Source organism: Oncorhynchus mykiss, chromosome 23 (assembly GCF_057628025.1).
Source record: "Oncorhynchus mykiss isolate SJ-2025 chromosome 23, ASM5762802v1, whole genome shotgun sequence".
Lineage (NCBI taxonomy): Eukaryota > Metazoa > Chordata > Actinopteri > Salmoniformes > Salmonidae > Oncorhynchus > Oncorhynchus mykiss.
In genome coordinates this window covers 15021254-15044550 of record NC_143044.1, presented here as the reverse complement: position 1 = coordinate 15044550, position 23297 = coordinate 15021254, and the positions used below count along the sequence as shown (strand labels likewise).

Sequence of the window (23297 nt, the reverse complement as noted above, 5' to 3'; positions counted from 1 at the left end):
GTCCGCCACTTTTCTATACGGTAAGGTCTAACTTACCTCTGGTCCTGGCCTCCAGTTCTTTCTCTGTAAGTTCCTTCTCTGAGGGGAACTCACTGTGCTTGATCTTTGACATGGTGTTTTTCTGCCTAACCGTGCCGATCCTCTCCGGCTCCTTTTCCTGGTTCTCCTCAGCCTGGACATGGATCCAAGGGATTTTCCTAACAAGCCAGACACCACTCTACTGACGTCATGTGAACTTAAGCTGCAGTTCTGTAACAACTTCACTTCTTAGTTGATAGTTAACAGTATAATGTAGCTTTTGAATGCCACTAAGGCAAAATAAGAAAAAAATGGTTGACTATTACCAACCAATCAATATTATTACGAGAACATACCTTTTGAACTTGAAGATGAAGAATGCAACTAAACCAACAAACGCCACAGATAGCAACATCAGCATGGCTGAGCTACTGTGAATTGGGTTGGAATCGACCAGAGGTGCTGGGGAAATACAGAGACAGAACAAGACTTTAGCCTACAGATTTCTGCTTTAGCCAATTCTTTTGTTGATATTATTAATTGAATGTAGTTATGTCTTTGTTACTCTTGTCTATAACTGTTCTGTACTTTCTCATGTACTTTATGTTTTGTGCTGACCAAGAAGAGTAGCTGCTGCATGAGCTACAGCTAATGGGGATCCTAATAAACTAAAGTAAACCAACCATGCCAAACACACAAAAAAAGAGTTGGTAAAAGCAGAAACAATTTCAACGGGAGAAAACAAGGGAAGAAACCAGCAATCATTCGTTTTTATTCACTTAGCAGGTGTCCATTATGTCTGAGTGAGCATCTGTCATGTTTCATTTTAAGAAAGGCCTCCATCCATGAGGTCCCGCTCTTTCTCCCTACGCCTCTGAAAGGTTTGCGCTTAGTCATGGCTTTAAGTGCTGAGGCATATTATTCAGAGTATGTATTAACCCACCCCCAACCAATATTTCTCTCTTCCAAGATTAGACCAGTGAAGTCGTTGACCTTTCTACAGCATTTTAAAGGCACCTCAGACCTTTCCATGCAGACACAATTTAAGACACATCAGTGACTGAATGAAAAGGGTAAAGTCATGATTGACAAGTTGTAGTGATATGCTAATATCCAAATGACCCTGTTGACTTCCCAGGTGTATATTAAAGGTATCTGTTGTTAAAAGTCTCATTGATTGCATGACTAGTTACAAAAGAGATTTAAGGAAAAATATCTATCAATGTCTGATGTTGACATCAGGTGGTGAATTGAATGTCGGTACAGTGCTTATTATAGTATTTATAATTGTTTATGCATTGTTATTTAGCATTTTATACTGTGAAAGAGTCAAAGAAAAACTGCAACTTACCTGAAGTTAGCTGTGTGATGTAAACAATTATTTGAGTGTCAGGTTTCAACTCAAACTGGATCAATCCTTGGTTCAGGGCATTTATAAGAATGTCTGATATCTGTATCACAGAATTGAAAAATGACATGGCACCCCAAAATGTGCATTTGCAAAGATTATTCTTTCAAATTTGAAGAAATGCTAATGATAACATTACCAATTAAATCAGTTAAACACCATTGGTGATCCAAATGTGAATTGTTTTGTAGATTAATTACAAGATAAGACATTCTAGAAGATTTCCTAAAGTACAAACAAAAAATATGCTTACACTCACTAAGCCCTCTTCATTCCCTTTCCCATGTTCAGAAAACTGAGTCTCAGGCAGGATAAATAGTTCTGCTGTTGTTGGAACACCTGGAAACAACGATACCAACAGCTGCTCTTCTGGAAACCCAGACACCTGTAACAGCAGTCTTCCAGTCAAACACGCACACTGCTATCGTGGGAAAACACATCATACTACACATCTATGTTTACTTTACTTCCTTAAAATGTCACATTGAATTAAAGAGGGTTATCCTCATCACGACCATAAAAGCCATTGCGTGACAACCTCATGACGACTGTTGTCCCAGAGGGAACTTAGTCCTATACCTGTGACACAGCTGTCCTCACCACACGGCCCACATCCTCTCTCCACTCAGGGATGTCAGGGTTGTGCTCGTCCAAAGTCGGAGAGAATGATAACAGCAGGGATTTGAAGAACTCTGCGAAACATGGAGGATGATTCCATGAACCCTCTACCACAAAGCTTTGCCGTGTGGCAACATACCATTAAGAATCCTTCAGTTTGCTGGAATTGCTTATAACCTAACATGAATTTACAATTTACTCTTGTTTCTCATGACATAAAGGTGAGTAGAAAGGAGTAGAGGTGACGTCCACATTCTCACTAACAAGGCAGCGTTAACATGGATACAGAAGATGTGTGATTAAAACAAGTTGCGTACCTATGTTGCATTCATATTAAAGCCTTCGAAGGAGTCCTTTCCGCTCACCTTTAACAATGATGACCTTGGTATCCTGCAGTATGTTGCACCCAGAAGACACCTGGACAACGACCCTGTTCATGCCCTCCTTCTGAAACGTGTACGCGATGCTTCCACCCAAGGTTATTAAGGACTGAGTTTTGCAAGACAAAGCGAATGGCATAGAAAACCTCACAACCTTGCCTTTTGCAGCACACATGGAATACACAAAGGACCAAAACAACTTGCTGTGAATAAACAATTCCAATCTACAATATAACAAGGTACCTGAACTAGGCAAGGTGTAGCACCCACACAGATACAGCAGGAACGGTCAGTGTAATTGGGAGAAGGACTCTCACCTCAGAGCTGTTTTCAAACCACCAGAAAAAGGTTAGTGTTCTTTGGTGGACGGGCCAGACCACAGCAGTTAGGTTGGCTTCCTTCTTCCTGATGGCCACAATAGGAGCTGAGAGATACACACGCTCCACTGGGCCTGAGACACACAAGAGAACCACATTGGCCAATACAAACCAAATGCAGTCATTTTGGTAACAGTAAATTGGTTAATTTAAAAATCCAACATAATCCAATAGCTTCATAAGCACTTAAAATGCATTGTTGTTGTAGGTCAATCTATAGTTCTTGACGTATGATCATCTGTAATCTATGCTGGTGTCAGTGGCTTACTGCGGTAACATGCTTAGGCAGGAAAAATCATGAAACCACATGAGACATAAGGGAGCCAGTGTTTCTTGTTGACATACTGGTGATATGTAAGAATATGGAGCTGCTGTCATATCCCTGGCTGTTCTCAGCATGTGCTGTCACTCTGAAGATCCCAGGTGCTCTATAGCTGTGTTTGATCCCATCGCCTCTCCGGCTCAGGTTGTACATGACCGTGATGCCATCCCCAAAGTCTAGCTGGATATGTGTCCACAACGAGTTTCCCTGGAGACAGGAAGTAAGACAGACATCATTAGTCAGAACAGATTGTTATGACACTGCATTATCTTTCACAGGGAAGAGTTGTCTAGGGAAATACTTGGGATGAGATTTGAGATTAGACATAGGAGAAGCACTCGGGAGACGAGAACGAACAAGAGAGAACTCAGGAGGAGCAAGTGAGAGATAAAGATAGAAAGAAAAAGAAACAGAGACAATGTAGTGAGTCATAGTGCTCTTTCATTCCAAAACCAGACAAAAGCGGTTCAGACTCTGGGGACTTCACGTCATCCAACACTTCAAAAGCACAAGATAATCCAGGACAAACTTCCACCGCTCCATGATGAAATAATAATAATATGCCTACTAATGACACAGTATTGGTTAGTGGTGGGAGAGGAGACTCACATCGTCCAGATGCACCAGGAAGGTGATGTTACTGCCCAGGTTGGCGGTGAGGTCTCCATGGCTGGTGGTCAGTCTGAGGCCTCTGGGAGGCCTGGGGGAACAATGCTGTTTCCTGGGGGAGTACACATCCTTTCCTCCCTCTTTGCAGTTATTAGACAAAACCTTCCTGTACCTACCAGTGACAACATTCACAGCATAGATGTCATTTTATAATTGAGAGTGAGACTGGATTTACTGTAGTCTCAATGCAGAGAGAGTAATTTGCTGAACAAAGGGCCCTATTCAATCAAAAACAATATTTACTGAGTGGGAAAACACTGAATATACAATCACTGCACAGAAAGAGTGTTATTTTGCACAAGGGAGGAAGGAATGAGGGATAGTACATGTTACTTACCCTGTGCTATTGAGGTAATTCTGGCTAGTGCTACAGATTCTTGGTACCGTATTTGGGTCGAACCAAAAAGCAGGTGAACACTTTCCATCAGCTTGACGTTCATACCCATAATCACTGTAAAACATGAGACTGTTCATAAAACACTATCTACTTTCCCCTCGCTGACACTAAAAAGCTTTTGTAGTTGAGCAATAGGTCAGTTCTTTTTTGTATGACTACAAGGCTAGTGACATGATCGTTGTCAGAAGAGATTTTCAGAGATAAAGATACAATACATTTAGAATTAATTTAGCAATTCCTTACTTATTAATTGGATGAAAATAAATAATTTGTCATTATGTAAATTAGACAAGCTTAGTCACATTCACAATTTGCAAACCATAATTGGATTGTGTGAATGCATGCACAGTGGCTACATGCAATAAACTGGAGAACATTAGGGAAATTGAAGAGGTATAAAGTTGAGCAAACTAATCGTTTTGGTGATTAGATATGTGATTAGGGGGGCTGTTAAGTCCTGTGAGGCTCCAGTAATTAAGAAACAATTCCATTTAATGTCCAGCAGAGTGTTGGGGGATGGGTTACATATACAATCCCCTTGCCTATTCACTGATGTAACAACTGAGGAAGTCTACCATAACTTTACTTACCATTCAAAATCATAGGCCCTGCAGATGCATGGTTCTGAGGATATGACTCGGGAGTAGTCCTGGGTCAGCATACAGCGGTTCCCTGGCCTCCGTTTCATAAAGGTCTGCTTTTCTCCCATCACACATGGCTCTCCCTATCAAACGCATTACATTTCATTCCCTGCGGTAAATTTAATTACATTGATTCAATGTTTTTTACAGATCAATAGCCTGAAATTATATGAATGTACAATGTGATTCAGCTGTGTGTGTGTGTGTGTGTGTGTGTGTGTGTGTGTGTGTGTGTGTGTGCGCGTGCGTGCGTGCGTGCATGTGTGAGTGTGTGTGTGTGTGTTTGTGTACATGCATCCATGTGCTGTGTTTACAGTGACAATAAACAAACATGCCTATCTTGATGTTGGCATCAAATCAATAACTTCATTGTGTACATAACCTTGTTATGTAGGTTCCAAGTCTGATAATCTCCGTCCATGCATCTCCTGCTAAAGATGGCTTTGTAGTCAATCTTTATCAGCTGCCATTCTGAAATACGACTTAAGTGTCCAGTGAAACTTAAATCAACAAAACAAAACATTAGGTAAGTTATTAGCCTTATTGTCTTTGTCTCTTGTAAAATGAAGATGTTGCCCAGACTAGTGTATTGCTGCTGTGGCCCAGACATTCAATATAAACACATTAACAAAAATAAATAACTTTGCAAACACAGCTATGTGTATAGTACCTCTGGTAAACAAAACATTGTAAATTGAGAAATTAAGTTTAGGTGCTATTTACTGATTAATGCACAATAACAACACTATTTTACTTTCATAAACAGATGACCTGTAACCAAGAATATGAGTTCTTTGTTTACTTAATGTTCACCCAACCCTAACTCCACTTACGTGATGATGTGATTCTCTGGTTGCATAAGAGCTCCATCCAGAAACAAAGGAACCAGAGAGAAACTGTGACGATCCCATTTCTTACCCTCGTCCAGACTTATCCTATTTCGCAACACAGGACAACAAATATTAACATCTGATTAAATACATAATGTAGTTAATTTACTATGCTAGTAATGGCGTAATTACATGTACACCACAATTTCAAACTCTCTGGCATCTTTGTAATATTTGTAAGGTGTGACAATGAAAAGAGTTTAACAGAAAATATTCTAGACATTTCTACAGAGTCCAAATTCCTAGTGATACCGTTCTTAAGATGCATTCTCATCATGGATGAAAAATGAAGTACCCACATCAGCCTGTTCTCTATGTGGAAAAGTATCCTAACTATGCACTCAATAATAGAACTAATGTTTCACAGGTCTAGGTAAATGTTGAGGGTGACAAAACGTAAAAAAGAGATATGACTCAGGCTCTAACAATTGAGGGACTTAAATCACCCTTCACAGATGTTAATTGATTGTGACACTGTTTCAGTACGGGGGATATCAAAGTATCTGGTGTGACAGGGTTCCAACAACACAAGGACCCTGGCCCACAAAGTCCCCCAATACTTCAAACCTGGACTTGGCAACATTTGCATGAAAGTAATTTGCGAAAATACCCATGAACAGTGCAACGCGGTAACAGACATTCTTTGTTGAAAGGATTCTGACAGTTTTGATGTGGTGAGAGAAACAGTTGCAGTTGCTGGAGACAGACAACCCATGCAAATATACCTTTCCAATCAGCATTTCAAAGGCTAAATGTAATCGTATGCAACAACACAACCAAAACTGAAATCAGAATTAAATTAACTGTGTCCTTAAATGGGAACATCAACATTAGTTTTTAAGCATTGCACACCTGTTTCTGAAATCAACTGATAAGGCACAGTATAATGCATCTTTACATACAATGTATATCATTATTATACTACCATATACAGTACCTTCAGAAAGTATTCACACCCCTTTACTTTTCTGCATTTTTTTGTGTTACAGCTGAAATTGAGATTTTTTTGTCACTGATCTACACACAATAAACAAAGTTTGAATTTTTTGGTAGAACATTTTCCAAATTGATAACAAATGAAAAGCTGAAATGTCTTGAGTCAATAAGTATTCAACCCCTTTGTTATGGCAAACCTAAATAAGTTCAGGAGTAAAAATGTGGTTAAAAAATGTGTTCAATAGTGGTTAAAAAAAAAAAAAAACTCCCCGTCTCTGTACCCCACACATACAATTAATTATCTGTAAGGTCCCTCAATCGAGTAGTACATTTTAAGCACAGATTCAGCCACAAATAACAGGGAGGTTTTCCAATGCCTTGCAAAGATTTGTTAAGATAAAAAAGCAGATGCTGAATAACCCTTTGAGCATGGTGAAGTTATTAATTAGGCTTTGGATGGTGTATCAATACACCCAGTCACTACAACGATACAGGAGTCATTCCTAACTCAGTTGCTGGAGAGGAAGCAAACTGCTCAGGGATTTCAACATGAGGCCAATTGTGATTTTAAAACAGTTACAGAGTTGAATGGTTGTGATATAAGAAAACTGAGGATGGATCAACAACATTGTAGTTATCAAAAAGAAAGGAGGACCAAGGCACTCTTCATATAGTTAATTAAAATGCCTTTATTTGTATGGTATGTTCAATAGAAATAAAGTTAAAAAAATACGACGTATTTCGGCTGCATGGCCTTCGTCAGGGAGTACCAAGAAATGTACTTCTAGTTCCGACCATGCAGTAATACCTAACAAGTAATCTAACAATTTCACAACAACTTCCTTATACACACAAGTGTAAATGAATAAGAATATGATGGCCGAAAGGCATAGGCACGATGCAGTAGATGGTATAAAGTACAGTATATCAAGTGGTATTGTTTAAAGTGGCTAGTGATACATATAATGCATCCGATTTTTATTAATAAAGTAACTAGAGATGAGTCAGTATGTTGGCAGCAGCAACTCAATGTTAGTGATGGCTGTTTAACAGTCTGATGGCCTTGATATAGAAGCTGTTTTTCAGTCTCTCGGTCCCCGCTTTGATGCACCTGTACTGACCTCACCTTCTGGATGATAGCGGGGTGAACAGGCAGTGGCTCGGGTGGTTGTTGTCCTTGATGAACTTTTTGGTCTTCCTGTGACATCGGGTGCTGTAGATGTCATGGAGGGCAGGTAGTTTGCCCCCAGTGATGCATTGTGCAGACTTCACTACCCTCTGGAGAGCCTTCCGGTTGTGGGCGGAGCAGTTGCCGTAGCAGGCGGTGAAACAGCCCGAAAGGATGCTCTCGATTGTGCATCTGTAAAAGTTTGTGAGTGTTTTTGGTAACAAGCTGAATTTCTTCAGCCTCCTGAGGTTGAAGAGGCGCTGCTGCACCTTCTTCACCACGCTGTCTGTGTGGGCGGACCATTTCAGTTTGTCCGTGATGTGTACGCCGAGGAACTTAAAACTTTTCACCTTCTCCACTACTGTCCCATTGATGTGGATAGGGGGCTGCTCCCTATGCTTTTTCCTGAAGTCCACAATCATCTCCTTTGTTTTGTTGACATTGAGTGTGAGGTTATATTCCTGACACCACACACCGAGGGCCCTCACCTCCTCCCTGTAGGCTGTCTCGTCATTGTTGGTAATCAAGCCTACCACTGTATTGTCGTCTGCAAACTTGATGATTGAGTTGGAGGTGTGCATGGCCACACAGTCATGGTTGAACAGGGAGTACAGGAGAGGGCTGAGAACCTACCCTTGTGGGGCCCCAGTGTTGAGGATCAGCGGGGTGGAGATGTTGTTTCCTACCCTAACCATCTGGGGGCGGCCCGTCAGGAAGTCCAGGACCCAGTTGCACAGTCTCGAGCTTAATGACGAGTTTGGAGGGTACTATGATGTTAAATGCTGAGCTGTAGCCGATGAACAGCATTCTTACATAGGTATTCCTCTTGTCCAGATGGGTTAGGGCAGTGTGATTGCGTCGTCTGTACCCCTATTGGGGCAGTAAGCAAATTGGAGTGGATCTAGGGTGTCAGGTAGGGTGGAGATGACTTGACTTGTCTCTCAAAGCACTTCATGATTGAAGTGAGTGCTATGGGGCGATGGTCATTTAGCTCAGATACCAAAGCTTTCTTGGGAACAGGAACAATGGTGTCCCTCTTTAAGCATGTGGGGACAGCAGACTGGGATTGGATTGATTGAATATGTCTGTAAACACACCAGCCAGCTGGTCTGCGCATGCTCTGAGGACGCGGCTAGGGATGCTGCCTGGGCCGGCAGCTTTGCGAGGGTTAAAACGTTTAAATGTTTTACTCATGTTGGCAGCAGTGAAGGAGAGCCCGCAGGTTTTGGTAGCGGATGGTGTTGGTGGCACAGTATTGTCCTCAAAGCGAGCAAAGAAGTTTAGTTTGTCTGGAAGCAAGAAACTGTGGACCGCAACAGGGCTGGTTTTCCTTTTGTAGTCCATGATTGACTGTAGACCCTGCCACATACCTCTCATGTCTGAGCCGTTGAATTGCGACTCTACTTTGTCTCTATACTGACACTTAGCTTGTATGATTGCCTTGCGGAGGGAATAGCTACACTGTTTGAATTTGGTCAAGTTTCCGGTCGCCTTGCTCTGATTAAAAGCAGTGGTTCGCGCTTTAATTTTGTGCGAATGCTGCCATCAATCCACGGTTTCTGGATGGGGACCGTTTTAATAGACGCTGTGAATCACCGATGCACTTGCTAATTAACTCACTCACCGAATCAGTGTATTCATCAATGTCATTGTCCGACGCTATGCGGAACATATCCCAGTCCACGTGATCGAAGCAATCTTGAAGCGTGGAATCCGATTGGTCAGACCAGCGTTGAACAGGCCTGAGCACGGGTGTTTCCTGTTTCAGCTTCTGTCTATATGCTGAGAGCAACAAAATGGAGTCATGATTAGATTTTCCGAACGGAGGGCGGGGGAGGGCTTTTTATGCGTTGTGGAAGTTAGAATAACAATGATCCAGGGTTTTGCCAGCACGGGTTCAATATGCTGATAAAATTTAGGGAGTCTTGTTTTCAGATTAGCCTTGTTAAAATCCCCAGTTACAATAAATGCAGCCTCAGGATATGTGGTTTCCAGGTTACATAGAGCCCAATGCAGTTCTTTCAGGGCCGTCGATATGTCTGCTTGGGGGGGATATACACGACTGTGATTATGATCGAAGAGAATCCTCTTGGTAGATAATGAGATCGGCATTTGATTGTAAGGAATTCTAGGTCAGGTGAACAAAAGGACTTGAGATCCTGTAAGTTGTTACGATCACACCACGTCTCGTTAATCATAAGGCCTCCGCCCTTCTTCTTACCAGAGAGATGCATGTTTCTGTCGGCGCGATGCGTGAAGAAACCAGGTGTCTCTACCGACTCTGATGACGTTCCCCGATTGAGCGATTTTTCCATGAAATAAAGAACGTTTCAATCTCTGGAAGACAGCCCTTGCTCGGATTTCGTTTACCTTGTTGTCAAGAGACTGGACATTTGTGAATAGTATGCTCGGGAGCGGTGCGCGATGTGCCCGTCTACGGAGCCTAACCAGAAGACCGCTCCGTCTGCCCCTTCTGCGGCACCATTGTTTTGGGTCGCGGGCTGGGATCCGATCCATTGTCCAGGGTGGTGGACCAAACAGAGGATCCACTTCAGGAAAGTCGTATTTCTGGTCGTAATGTTGTTGAGTTGACATTGCTCTTATATCCAATAGTTCTCTCTGGCTGTATGTAATAAAACATACGATTTCCTGGGGTAACAATGTAAGAAATAACACATAAAAAAACAAGACCGCATAGTTTCCTAGGAACGCGAAGCGAGGCGGCCATCGCTGTCGGCGCTGGAAGTATGATGCTTGCAACAAGGAACTCAATAAATAATTGCAAAAGATGTGGCAAAGAAATGTTATTTTTGTCCTGAATACAAAACATTATGTTTGCGACAAATCCAACACAACACATCACTGAGTACCACTCTTCATATTTTCAAGGATGTTGGTGGGTCTGCTTGTCATCGGTAAGGACTGGGTCTGCTTGTCATTGGCAAGGATTAGGGAGTTTTCTGAGACAAAATTAAACAGAATAAAGGAAACCATGAAAAACCAGTCTTCTTTTCAACATGGGAGATAAATTCACCTTTAAGCAGGACAATAACCTAAATCACAAAGCCAAATCTATACTGGAGTTGCTTACCAAGACACCATTGAATGTTCCTGAGAGGCCTATTAACAGTTTTGACCTAAAGTGTCTTGAAAATCTATGGCAAGACATGCAAATGGTTTCTAGCAATGATCAACAACCAACTTGATGGAGCTTGAATTATTTTGAAGAATAATGAGCAAATATTGTACAATCCAAGTGTGCAAAGCTCTCAGACTTACCCAAAAAGGCTCACAGCTGTAATTCCCTGCCAAAGGTGTTTCTAACATTCATTGTATAAAGGGGGTTAACAATTATCTGATCAAGATATACACTGCTCAAAAAAATTAAGGGAACACTTAAACAACACAATGTAACTCCAAGTCAATCACACTTCTGTGAAATCAAACTGTCCACTTAGGAAGCAACACTGATTGACAATACATTTCACATGCTGTTGTGCAATTGGAATAGACAACAGGTGGAAATTATAGGCAATTAGCAAGACACCCCCAATAAAGGAGTGGTTCTGCAGGTGGTGACCACAGACCACTTCTCAGTTCCTATGCTTCCTGGCTGATGTTTTGGTCACTTTTGAATGCTGGCGGTGCTTTCATTCTAGTGGTAGCATGAGACGGAGTCTACAACCCACACAAGTGGCTCAGGTAGTGCAGCTCATCCAGGATGGCACATCAATGCGAGCTGTGGCAAGAAGGTTTGCTGTGTCTGTCAGCGTAGTGTCCAGAGCATGGAGGCGCTACCAGGAGACAGGCCAGTACATCAGGAGATGTGGAGGAGGCCGTAGGAGGGCAACAACTCAGCAGCAGGACCGCTACCTCCACCTTTGTGCAAGGAGGAGCACTGCCAGAGCCTGCAAAATGACCTCCAGCAGGCCACAAATGTGCCTGTGTCTACTCAAACGGTCAGAAACAGACTCCATGAGGGTGGTATGAGGGCCCGACGTCCACAGGTGGGGGTTGTGCTTACAGCCCAACACCGTGCAGGACGTTTGGCATTTGCCAGAGAACACCAAGATTGGCAAATTCGCCACTGGCACCCTGTGCTCTTCACAGATGAAAGCAGGTTCACACTGAGCACATGTGACAGAGGTGACAGAGTCTGGAGACGCCGTGGAGAACGTTCTGCTGCCTGCAACATCCTCCAGCATGACCGGTTTGGCAGTGGGTCAGTCATGGTGTGGGGTGGCATTTCTTTGGGGGGCCGCACAGCCCCCCATGTGCTCGCCAGAGGTAGCCTGACTGCCATTAGGTACCGAGATGAGATCCTCAGACCGCTTGTGAGACCATATGCTGGTGCGGTTGGCCCTGGGTTCCTCCTAATGCAAGACAATGCTAGACCTCATGTGGCTGGAGTGTGTCAGCAGTTCCTGCAAGAGGAAGGCATTGATGCTATGGACTGGCCCGCCCGTTCCCCAGACCTGAAACCAATTGAGCACATCTGGGACATCATGTCTCGCTCCATCCACCAACGCCACGTTGCACCACAGACTGTCCAGGAGTTGGAGGATGCTTTAGTTCAGGTCTGGGAGGAGATCCCTCAGGAGACCATCCGCCACCTCATTAGGAGCATGCACAGGCGTTGTAGGGAGGTCATACAGGCACGTGGAGGCCACACACACTACTGAGCCTCATTTTGACTTGTTTTAAGGACATTACATCAAAGTTGGATCAGCATGTAGTGTGGTTTTCCACTTTAATTTTGAGTGTGACTCCAAATCCAGACCTCCGTGGGTTGATACATTTGATTTCCATTGATCATTTTTGTGTGATTTTGTTGTCAGCACATTCAACTATGTAAAGAAAAAAGTATTTAATAAGAATATTTCATTCATTCAGATCTAGGATGTGTTTTGAGCAGTGTATTATTTTTGAGCAGTGTTTTTATTTTTCATAAATGTTTAATAAATGTTATTCTACATTTGGGAGTATTAAGTTCATTTTTTATCCCACTTTGTAACACAACAAAACATGGAAAAAGTCAAAGGGTGTGAATACTTTCTGAAGGCACTGTACTCTACAGTAAAATTACAATGAACTTACCATATGTGCCGGATGGGTACTGTTGCAACTAAAGACACTGCAACTAAAGCACCTCCATTGTCAAGAAACCAAACACCAAGTTCTTCTTCAAATATCTAATAAAAAGTAGAAGACAATAAACATATGATTTACATCAATAGTTTTTCATATTCATAATGCATATTTAGGAAAAACGGACTGAAGTCAGAGCCCATTTTGAGGCAAAGATGGGTCTCACCTGTCTCCAGCTATTGCCAGCATCAGATGTTATAAACATTCCAAGGCTAGTGGAGGACAGCTCTGTACCAATGTTGCCTGGGCAAAAAAGAAAATATGAATTCATATATCAGTATATTTGCATTGTAAAGATACATATTTGCAAAGAAAATAAACGATCATATCATAGCTATGCAGCTCCTTCTATTTTAGAGGACTTGATCCCATTATGAACACTTTTATTGATCTGTATTCTATTTGAAGATTTCTACAGTACCACAGATAAAAGCTTGCACAACGTTAACAGCTGTGCCTGTCTTTACAATTTTGTTGCTAGAACACAAATATCATGCAGTATAAACCTTTTCGGCTTCTGTCCTACCTGTGGCTACGATGATCCCTGGTGCTGAGTCCTTACTGAAGATGCGTCCAGGCAGGTAAGGGTTCACAGGCATATCCAGGTGCAGATGCAGAGAACAAAATGGCTGCCAAAACAAACACAATGGATTCCATTTAGACATAAGCCTAAACAGTGGCAACCCGTTTTTCATGGCCTTTCTTGAGTAAGGCAGCTCCAAAATGCATGTGTTTCAGCCTTTCTCAGTGCTTTCTGTGGTGGTGGGGCAGCCGGCGGAAAATACGGAGCGTAGGGGTTGGTAATATTCTCTAGTTGCGCCATGATTGGCTCAGTATTCTGTCACTATTGGGGACACTACATCAACACAAAATCTACAGGTAGAGCTAAAAAAATCAAGCCCCATGGGTGCTGCCATTGAGTTACATTAGAAGTGCCCATCGAAGAATGCTCAAGATAATTGGCCACAGATAAAGGACGTCAAATCACGTTCTATAGTAGCTTTGATAATACTTCCAAAATCTTAGCTAGCAAGCTAACAGACAATCTACTGGCAAATCATTTTCAACCCTTGTCATATAAAGATAAATAATGAAAATCATAGATAAAACAAATCGGTGTTCGTTGGCCATTGGACATAAACATTACACAACAAGTTGGAAATCACAAATTCAACAATGAGTGGTTTAGATGGAATCAGTGGCTAACTGCAAGCAATCACTAGCCTGCTATTCATTGGAGTGGGTGTGTGGTTAAAGTTTGGGTTTAAGGGTCTCTTTTCCAAGCTTAAAAGGATAAACATTCAAAATTGGCCATGCTGTCAATCCAGCATGACTTCTGCCACACTCAAAACAACTGGAAATCTCGAAAATGAGTTGTCATTTTTGCAACATTAAATACATGCTTAATCATGTGTACAAGTATCCTACCTCCAAGGTAAATAAAATCAATTTTTCTCAGTTCCACGCTATGAGCAGTTACTGCCTTTTTGCTTGGTAGGGCAGTATTGCATATATTGTAAGAGCTTTCATTGTCTGCTTACATGCCCCATTTATTTATCCTACCATTCTGACTTGGTGTACAGGGAGAATCCTGTAAAAAATGGCCCATGTTCTGAATTCTGTCACTGTACATTTCAAAAGTCCTAGCTCGCTCATTAAAGTTTTATTAGAAATTATGGATTTCTGCTTGTCGTTCCCTTATGCTATAGATTTTACATCTCAATTGTCAGTAGAAACCAAATATGTTTAAACAAGTCAGCCTTATTAGTTTTTTTTAAAAGGTGGTAAATGAGGCTTAATGAACTGTTTCGCTGCAGGCTCTGCTGAAAGCCAGGTGTGACAGTGGTAAGGTGTTGGGACTGCTGTTGTGAAAGCTTTATGTAGGCCCTAACAGTTTGTGGGTACCGTTTGTCACCATTATAGCGCAATTAATGTATTGTTTAGTGTTGAGTTGTGTAGTGGCTTTGCTGGCATGCATCAAAACGTATACTGTAAATCTTTCTTTGTCCCACCAATATTTACATGCTAAAATCACCACTGGGCCTAAACCAATACATAAAATAAAATGCATCTTATAAGGATCTTTACTAGGTATACCAAACATTAGGGACACCCCCCACCCCCTCCCCGGAGCATTTCACAGGGATGCTGGCCCATGTTGACTCCAATACTTCCCACAGTAGTGTCAAGTTGGATTGATGTCCTTTGAGTGGTGGACCATTCTTGATACACACAGGAGACTGTCGAGCGTGAAAACCCAAGCTGTGTTGCAGTTCTTGACACAAACCGGTGCGCCTGGCACCTACTAACATGCCTAGTTCAAAGGCACTTCAATATTTTGTCTTTCCCATTCACCCTCTGAATGGCACAAATACACAATTGTCTCAATACTTAAAAATCCGTCTTTAACTTGTCTCCTCCCCTTCATCTACACTTATTGAAGTGGATTTAACAAATGGCATCAATAAAGGATCATAGCTATTACCTGGATTCACCTGGTCAGTCTATTTCATAGAAAGAGCAGGTATCCTTAAAATGTTTTGTATACTCAGTGTATATCTGACTCATTTATATATGACTCTGTGTTCATACTAATCTCTTTGAAATGAAAGTTTACAAAGACCATTTATGAAACATTTGAATATCTTTCACCAACAGATTTAAACTGGCTACAAAGGACATTGGAGCTGGCTGTTCCATTCTGAAGCAAACAAGCCATGTAATAAAAACATTATCCAAGGTGCAAAGACTAATCTGACAAAATTGCTTCATTTACTGATACACCTAAATTACTAATGTCTCTGATGTAATTCACCCAGAGGGGAGGCAATTTGTATGACAGACGAAAACAGTATTATTATCAAGGCACAATGCGAGACCCAATTGCAGACACAGGAGGCAGATGGTTGGAGTCTTACAATGTTTATTAATCCAAAGGGGTAGGCAAGAGAATGGTCGTGGACAGGCAAAAAGGTCAAAACCAGATCAGAGTCCAGGAGGTACAGTGGCAGACAGGCTCGTGGTCAGGCAGGCGGGTACAAAGTCCAGAAACAGGCGAGGGTCAAAAGCGGGAGGACTAGAAATAGGAGAATGCAAAAAGCAGGAGAATGGGGAAAATGTTGGTTGACTTGGAAACATACAAGACGAACTGGCACAGAGGGACAGGCGACACCTGGAGGGGGTGGAGACAATAACGAGGACAGATGACACTGATCAGGGTGTGACAATTATATACATTTTTCCTCTCAAATCCAATCAAATTTTATTGGTCACATACACATGGTTAGCAATGTTAATGCGAGTGTAGCGAAATGCCTGTGCAGGTAGTAGGTAAGGTGGAGGTGATATGATCCTTGACTTGTCTCTCAAAGCACTTCATGATGACTGAAGTGAGTGCTACTTCAGATAGTAATTTACTTCAGTAATATTTGCCTTCTTGAGTACAGGAACAATGGTGGCCATCTTGAAGCATGTGGGGACAGCAGACTGGCATAGGGAGCGATTGAATATGTCCGTAAACACACCAGCCAGCTGGTCTGCGCATGCTCTGAGGACGCGGCTAGGGATGTGGTCTGGGCCAACAGCCTTGTGAGGGTTAACACGTTTAAATGTCTTACTCACGTCGGCCACGGAGAAGGAGAGGGGGGTTCCGCAGTCCTTGGTAGCGGGCCGCGTCGGTGACACTGTATTATCCTCAAAGCGGGCAAATAAGGTGTTTAGTTTGTCTGGAAGCAAGACGTCGGTGTCTGTGACATGGCTGGTTTTCTTTTTGTAGTCTGTAATTGCCTGTAGACCCTGCCACGTACGTCTCGTGTCTGAGCCATATTATACATTCTTCTAGAAATGCATAATATGTGCATATCATGTTAACTCACTTTTCATATAAAAAAAGAATAGATTATTTAAATGAATATCAAACATTTCTAACACAGATCACCATGGGGCACTGTCCAACTGCCATTTATTGTAATGTAACTTTCATTAGGGTGATCTATTTACAGTGATTAAGTTGTCAAATTGAAATATTTTAGGTTAATGTAGATTTTGAACCACTTGATGGACTGGAATGTATTGAACTACACGTCTAGGATGAGATTCCCCTACCAACCCTTTGCCTGACAATGTAGAAAAGTAAAAGGTAAAACTGATTAGAGACCAGGCATCTGCCATGAACAACTCTTACTATTAAATCAGCAAGCTTTCGGTGGGTTAAAACATTTGATGAATGAATACTTTAAGAAGCAGTGTCATCCACCCCAATGATTTCAGCTCACCAGGATGCAGTGCAGACTGTTTCCAGCCACATCAGTGTTAGGGGCTTGCAGAAGGGCCCAGGTCTGACCCTTGTTATAGGTAATGAAAGTCTTCACTTCATGGTCCACCAATTTGTTGGCAAAAAATATGCCGTTTATTCCTTCTACCTAGAATGACAATAAGCCAAACAGATGAAACAAAAGAGATATCACATTGAGAGAGTGTATGTAATTATTTTAAACAACTTGGTTATGAAAAGTCATTGCACTATGCAAAACTACAGAAGAGATTAAATCATACATAGGAAGTGTGCCTTCAGAGGTACCAAACAAACAGTACTTAACATAGTAATATGGTTTAACTAAGAGCGCCTCACGGAGGTCCTTCCACAGGGAGAGTGTCCTGCATACACATACAGTAGATGTACCTTATACATGTCAACCAGTACATTTCCGCCTGGCTCTCTTCTGGTCCGGAGGTTCTCTAGAGACAGAGTGAAGTAGACCCCTGGAGAGTCTGAGATATACAGGCTGTAGGTGTCATTCTGGTTCCACTCCTGTACAGCCGCAAACACCTGCTTCTTATCTGTACTGATGATGTGCATGTCCTGTTTAGATGAGAGGGAGAGAGTGTGGAAGGGTGAATAGACAGGCGGGTAGATAGAGGCAAATTAAGAGTTTCATTCCAAAACACTATGCATGCATTTTCAGAAATGTTGGTCAATTAGGTTTTATTGTTGAGAGAAAATATGAATTGGTGTGATTGGTGTGTCTTTTCACTATTTCATCGTGGCATCGGGTTGTTCAATGACAAACATGCATTTGTAAAAAAAAATCTAACACTTGATTCATTTCATTTCAGAGAGACAAATAATCACGTTTCTTTGCTAAATTCTATATATCCGCCTCACTAATAATATAGTATAGTAATATGAGATCTGTATGTAAAACATTTACATTTGAGTCATTTAGCAGATGCTCTTATCCAGAGTGACTTACAGTAACTCCATTCATCTTAAAATAGCTAGGTGAGACAACCACACATCACAGTGAAATTGACAGAATACGAACATTCCATTCCAGCTAAACAATGGATATTTAGCATTTTGCAAAAAAATAAAAGAATCTTACGAATCTAAAATATATTAATTTAAAATCTGAGAGCAGTACTTTATACACACACACGAACATACCCATAAGCTATAATTTCCAATAAAAAATAAACCACAAATATGCAGATATAGTGTTTTGAAAATAAACTCTTCAACTAGACAGTCATACAGATGAATGGAGCTAAATATAATGTAGAGCAATAGAGATAAATAACAAGTGAGAGAGTATCCGTGATCTGTGTGCTTCAAGATGAGCAGCTTTCTGTCTCCACAGACAGCAGTGTACCTCAGAGTGAGTAAAGGGAGGCTTCAGAAATGAAAATGTCCTCAACCTGCTGCTGTATTTATTGCAAGGTGTATTTGGGTAGTGCAATGCTTACCTTGGGAAGACAGTATTTGGGTAGTTGAATTTGTTTGAATGATTCCCTCATATAGGACACAAAGTAACTCGCCTGCCCTGACTTGGTAACCTGTAGAAGAAAAAAGGTCTTGCTTCAGTAGCTCTTGTGGGCGAGTAAGCACAATTCTTGCTTGTAAAGTGAATATTTGATTGAGTATATTAAAATCAGCGATGTTTCAGGCATGCTGGCGTTCATTAGAATTAATCCATTTGAAATGTCACTGATTTTAACACACCCATTTCATTTTACTCCACCTCGACTTAAGATCGTGGAAACACTGACTCACCCCACAGAAGAACTCTAGTCTTTTTCAGACCTACATCATTGGAATGAAACTACCTTCTGGAAGTCGAAAACTAGGTAAAACTTAAATACAGTTCAGGTAGGTCGAGTTTAGACACTTCATTACAATAATTAAAACAATTATAATGTGGAAATCAATTTCAAATCAAAAACATTTTCATAATTTAGGGACTTGATGCTTTAACACATAGAAGGCAATACAAGTTTATACACCAACATCCAAATGACATACCACTGTATTTACCTTACAAATAGGTGTGTCCTCTAAATGTATCTTAGATGTCCTGCTAGCACCAAACACACTACATTAGAACGTCTGGATGACTGTGTGATCACGCTCTCCGTAGCCAATGTGAGTAAGACCTTTAAATAGGTCAACATTCATTAGGCCGCAGGGCCAGACGGATTACCAGGGCGTGTGCTCCGAGCAAGTGCTGGGCAAGTGTCTTCAATAACATTTTCAACCTCTCCCTGACCAAGTCTGTAATACCAACATGTTGTTTCAAGAAGACCACCATAGTCACTGTGACCAAGAACACCAAGGTAAACCTGCCTAAATGACTACCGACCCGTAGCACTCACGTCTGTAGCCATGAAGTGCTTTGAAAGGCTGGTCATGGCTCACATCAACACCATCATCGCAGAAACCCCAGACACTCCAATTTGCATACCGCCACAACAGATCAACAGATGAGGCAATTCTATTGCACTCCACACTGCCCTTTCACACATGGAAAAAAGGAACACCTATGTGAGAATGCTGTTCATTGACTGCATTTCAGTTTTCAACACCATAGTGCCCTCAAAGCTCATCACTAAGCTAAGGGCCCTGGGACTAAACACCTCCCTTTGCAACTGGATCCTGGACTTCCTGATGGGCCGCCCCCCAGGTGGTAAGGGTAGGTAACAACACATCTGCCATGCTGATCCTAATGGGGGCCTCTCGGGGGTGCGTGCTCAGTCCCCTCCTGTACTCCCTGTTCATTCATAACTGCATGGCCAAGCACGACTCCAACACAATTATTAAGTTTGTCAATGATACAACAGTGGTAGGCCTGATCACTGACAACGATGAGACCTCTCCCTCAACGTGATCAAGACAAAGGAGAGGATCATGGACTACAGGAAAAGAAGGGCCGAGCACGCCCCCCATTTTCATCAACGGGGCTGTAGTGGAGCAGGTTAAGAACTTCAAGTTCCTTGGTGTCCACATGGTCCAAACACACCGAGACAGTTGTGAAGAGGGCATGACATTGGCTATTCCCCCTCAGGAGACTGAAATGATTTGGCATGGGTCCTCAGATCCTCAAAAAATTCTACAGCTGTACCACCTCGGACTACAGAGGGTTGTGCATAAGGCCCAGTACATCACTGGGTCCAAGCTTCCTGCCATCCAGGACCTCTATACCAGGCGGTGTCAGAGGAAGGCTTGAAGAATAGTCATAGTCATAGAATGTTCTCTCTGCTACCGCACGGCAAGCGGTACCGAAGAGCCAAATCTAGGTCCAAAAGGCTTCTTAAAAACCTCTTAAGGATCGTACCCTTTCTTACATTTTCGCCTAAAATGACATACCCAAATCTAACTGCCTGTAGCTCAGGGCCTGAAGCAAGGATATGCATTTTCTTGATACCATTTGAAAGAAAACACTTTGAAGTTTGTGGAAATGTGAAATTAATATAGGAGAATATAACACATTAGATCTGGTAAAAGATAATACAAACAGAAAAATGTTTAATTATATATATATATATATATATATATATATATATATATATATATATATATATATATATATATCTTTAAATTTTACCCCCTTTTCCCCCCAATTTCATGGTATCCAATTGTTAGTAGTTACTATCTTGTACATAACTATAGGGAACAAACAAAAATGATATGGTAATACAAAATGTAAGTTTTTACAGTCCCAGGAATGTCATACATGATGGATCATTAGCTTATACACTAACTTTAACACATCTAGATGGCCGGGTGTCGAGCCATAGACAGCTGGGGTTCAAACTGTAGAACCCAGTTCCTACATTTGAACATAAAAATGAATTTTATCAAAACAAAACTATGCTACATTTTATCTCTGGGACCCTCATGATGACAAATCAGATTTACATCAGCAAGATTACCGAATGTAAATACATTATTTACCTTCAGAGGTGAATGTATCAAACCAGTTGCCGTGATAAGTTTGTTGTTGTTATGCACTCTCCTCAAACAATAGCATGGTATTTTTTCGCTGTAGAAGCTACTGTAAATTGGACAGTGCAGTTAGATTAACAAGAATGTAAGCTTACTGCCCATATAAGACATGTCTATGCCCTGGAAAGTTTTCTGTTACTTACAGCTGTCATGCTAATCCCATTAGCACACATTAGCTCAACCGTCATAGGGACACCCATCCTGTAGAGGTTTAACAGCTTCCACACCCAAGCCATAAGATTCCTGAACAGCTAACCGGACTATTTGCATTGACTCCCCGTCATAGGGACACCCATCCTTTAGAGATGAACAGCTGCTACACCCAAGCCATAAGACTCCTGAACAGGTAACCAAATGGCTAGCCGGACAAAATGGCTCTAATGGAATAATCTAATCTATCAATGAACCGCATTCTCCCAGGGCAGATTTCTGAGGATGTTGTACTTGGCTGTTCCATCTCTCCCAAGAGACATTCGGGGGGTGTTGAAGACTGCTTATTTTGTTGTAGCCCAATCGATAACCTCATTACTCTTTGTCAAGTTAAATCCAACTGCCCCAAGCAATGAAAGTCACTAGAAAGTAATCTGTACTGCCACAGTTACCTGCAACGAGTCAGCTGTGTCCAACTGGGCTATTTTCAACAAAATCTATGAGGCTGGGGTTAGTTCCATCTCAGCTCTAATTCGATTCAGGCATTGTATTGGATAATTATTTATGACCCAGACAGTTACTAATTATTTAGAATACTTTGTTCATTAAATAATATTTTCAATTAAATCCATGAATTGAAAGAGTTGAAACAAATTGACTCACCACCGTACAACCCTACCATTTATCTTCATACGCACAAAGATGATTTTTACAGGCAAGATGCAGCATTCATCATAAACACCCCATCACATATCTGTCTCATTACAAACTAAAAGAGAACATTTGCTGAAAACTTATTGTATGTATTTTAAGTCTCAGCAAACAATTTCAACATCATATTATTAAATAATGTTACACCATAATTGAACCTGAACCCTAATTAGCACTGCAAAACTGTTTAAATTGATGAACAGCAACGCTGACAAAGAAAGACAGACAGCTTTAAATGGAAATCGATGGCAACAGGAGAGAGTGATAATTAAACCAGTAATAATAATACACAATGCCTAACGCCAGCCAACTTCATGTCATCCTTGTTGGCAATAATGACAGCAAACTCCATACAGATTCCCTGCCCGATTACAAGAAAAGTCTTCGGCAGACGTGATAACATTTTTCAGTCGACAGAAAATCCTTCAACGTCATAGGCAGCTTGGACAACAGAAAATCAAGACGTAAGTGCAGCAGGTGTTTGGAAGGAATGCCATTTTGTAGACTTCAGTGGTACATCACAGATTGGATGCGGTAGAAGAACAGTTCACAGAAACACGGAAGCCTTTTGTGAACACTTAAAATGCACTGGAGTAAATATTTAGATACGCTACACACCTGAACGAACACATAGTTGTCCTGAACAACCAGAGAATTTTGGTCTATGTGTCCCGGGAACAGGTACTGTCTGTTTGATTCTGTGCATCGTTGAGCTCGGCACGTAACATACTGAGCACCTGACACAGAAGAGATCTAGATTAGTTGTCAGTAACAATCTTAGAACAACCAACCAATGAAGAAAAATCACAAGTTAATGGACGTCTGACTGTCTTTAGTGGGCACTAAAACTTTCTACACCTATTCTCAATTTTGCAGGGACAAGATAAAAATAGCATTCCTCTTGCACTGAGAGAATCAATGAAACAAAAACAAAAAACATGATGACAATTCAATCATTCTCTCTCATATCACATAAGTAATAGTATTTTGTCCCACCAAGGAATCCTGGTAATTGGTTTCATTGAATAAAGTCTATATTGTTCATATTTTTTATTGAATTGAGGTTCTGATATGGGGCACAAGGGACTGATTAAAGTGGAAATACATCTATCAATCTATTATATAAAGCTCTATATTTGTCAAGATACTCATATTCTGCTTTACAGTGCCTCTGGTTCCTATC

The 23297-nt window shown here is 41.4% G+C and overlaps 1 protein-coding gene across 3 annotated transcripts in view; it reads right to left on the bottom strand.

Moving 5' to 3' along the window:
* The window catches only part of LOC110502476 (VPS10 domain-containing receptor SorCS3), a 76073-nt gene that overhangs the window by 6336 nt on the left and 46440 nt on the right, over positions 1-23297 (bottom strand). For all 3 annotated transcript variants that reach the window (XM_021580512.3, XM_036960051.2, XM_021580516.3), the window contains 20 exons: positions 22733-22851; positions 18718-18807; positions 17654-17833; positions 17247-17393; positions 13499-13601; positions 13139-13215; positions 12922-13016; positions 5664-5765; positions 5213-5330; positions 4780-4913; positions 4130-4243; positions 3733-3904; positions 3147-3330; positions 2742-2875; positions 2410-2533; positions 2006-2118; positions 1680-1811; positions 1370-1469; positions 375-480; positions 37-197 (listed from right to left, as the gene is read on the bottom strand). In XM_021580512.3, coding sequence (XP_021436187.3) covers positions 37-197; positions 375-480; positions 1370-1469; positions 1680-1811; positions 2006-2118; positions 2410-2533; positions 2742-2875; positions 3147-3330; positions 3733-3904; positions 4130-4243; positions 4780-4913; positions 5213-5330; positions 5664-5765; positions 12922-13016; positions 13139-13215; positions 13499-13601; positions 17247-17393; positions 17654-17833; positions 18718-18807; positions 22733-22851 — 2505 coding nt within the window. The remainder of the gene's footprint in view (positions 1-36; positions 198-374; positions 481-1369; positions 1470-1679; positions 1812-2005; positions 2119-2409; positions 2534-2741; positions 2876-3146; positions 3331-3732; positions 3905-4129; positions 4244-4779; positions 4914-5212; positions 5331-5663; positions 5766-12921; positions 13017-13138; positions 13216-13498; positions 13602-17246; positions 17394-17653; positions 17834-18717; positions 18808-22732; positions 22852-23297) is intronic.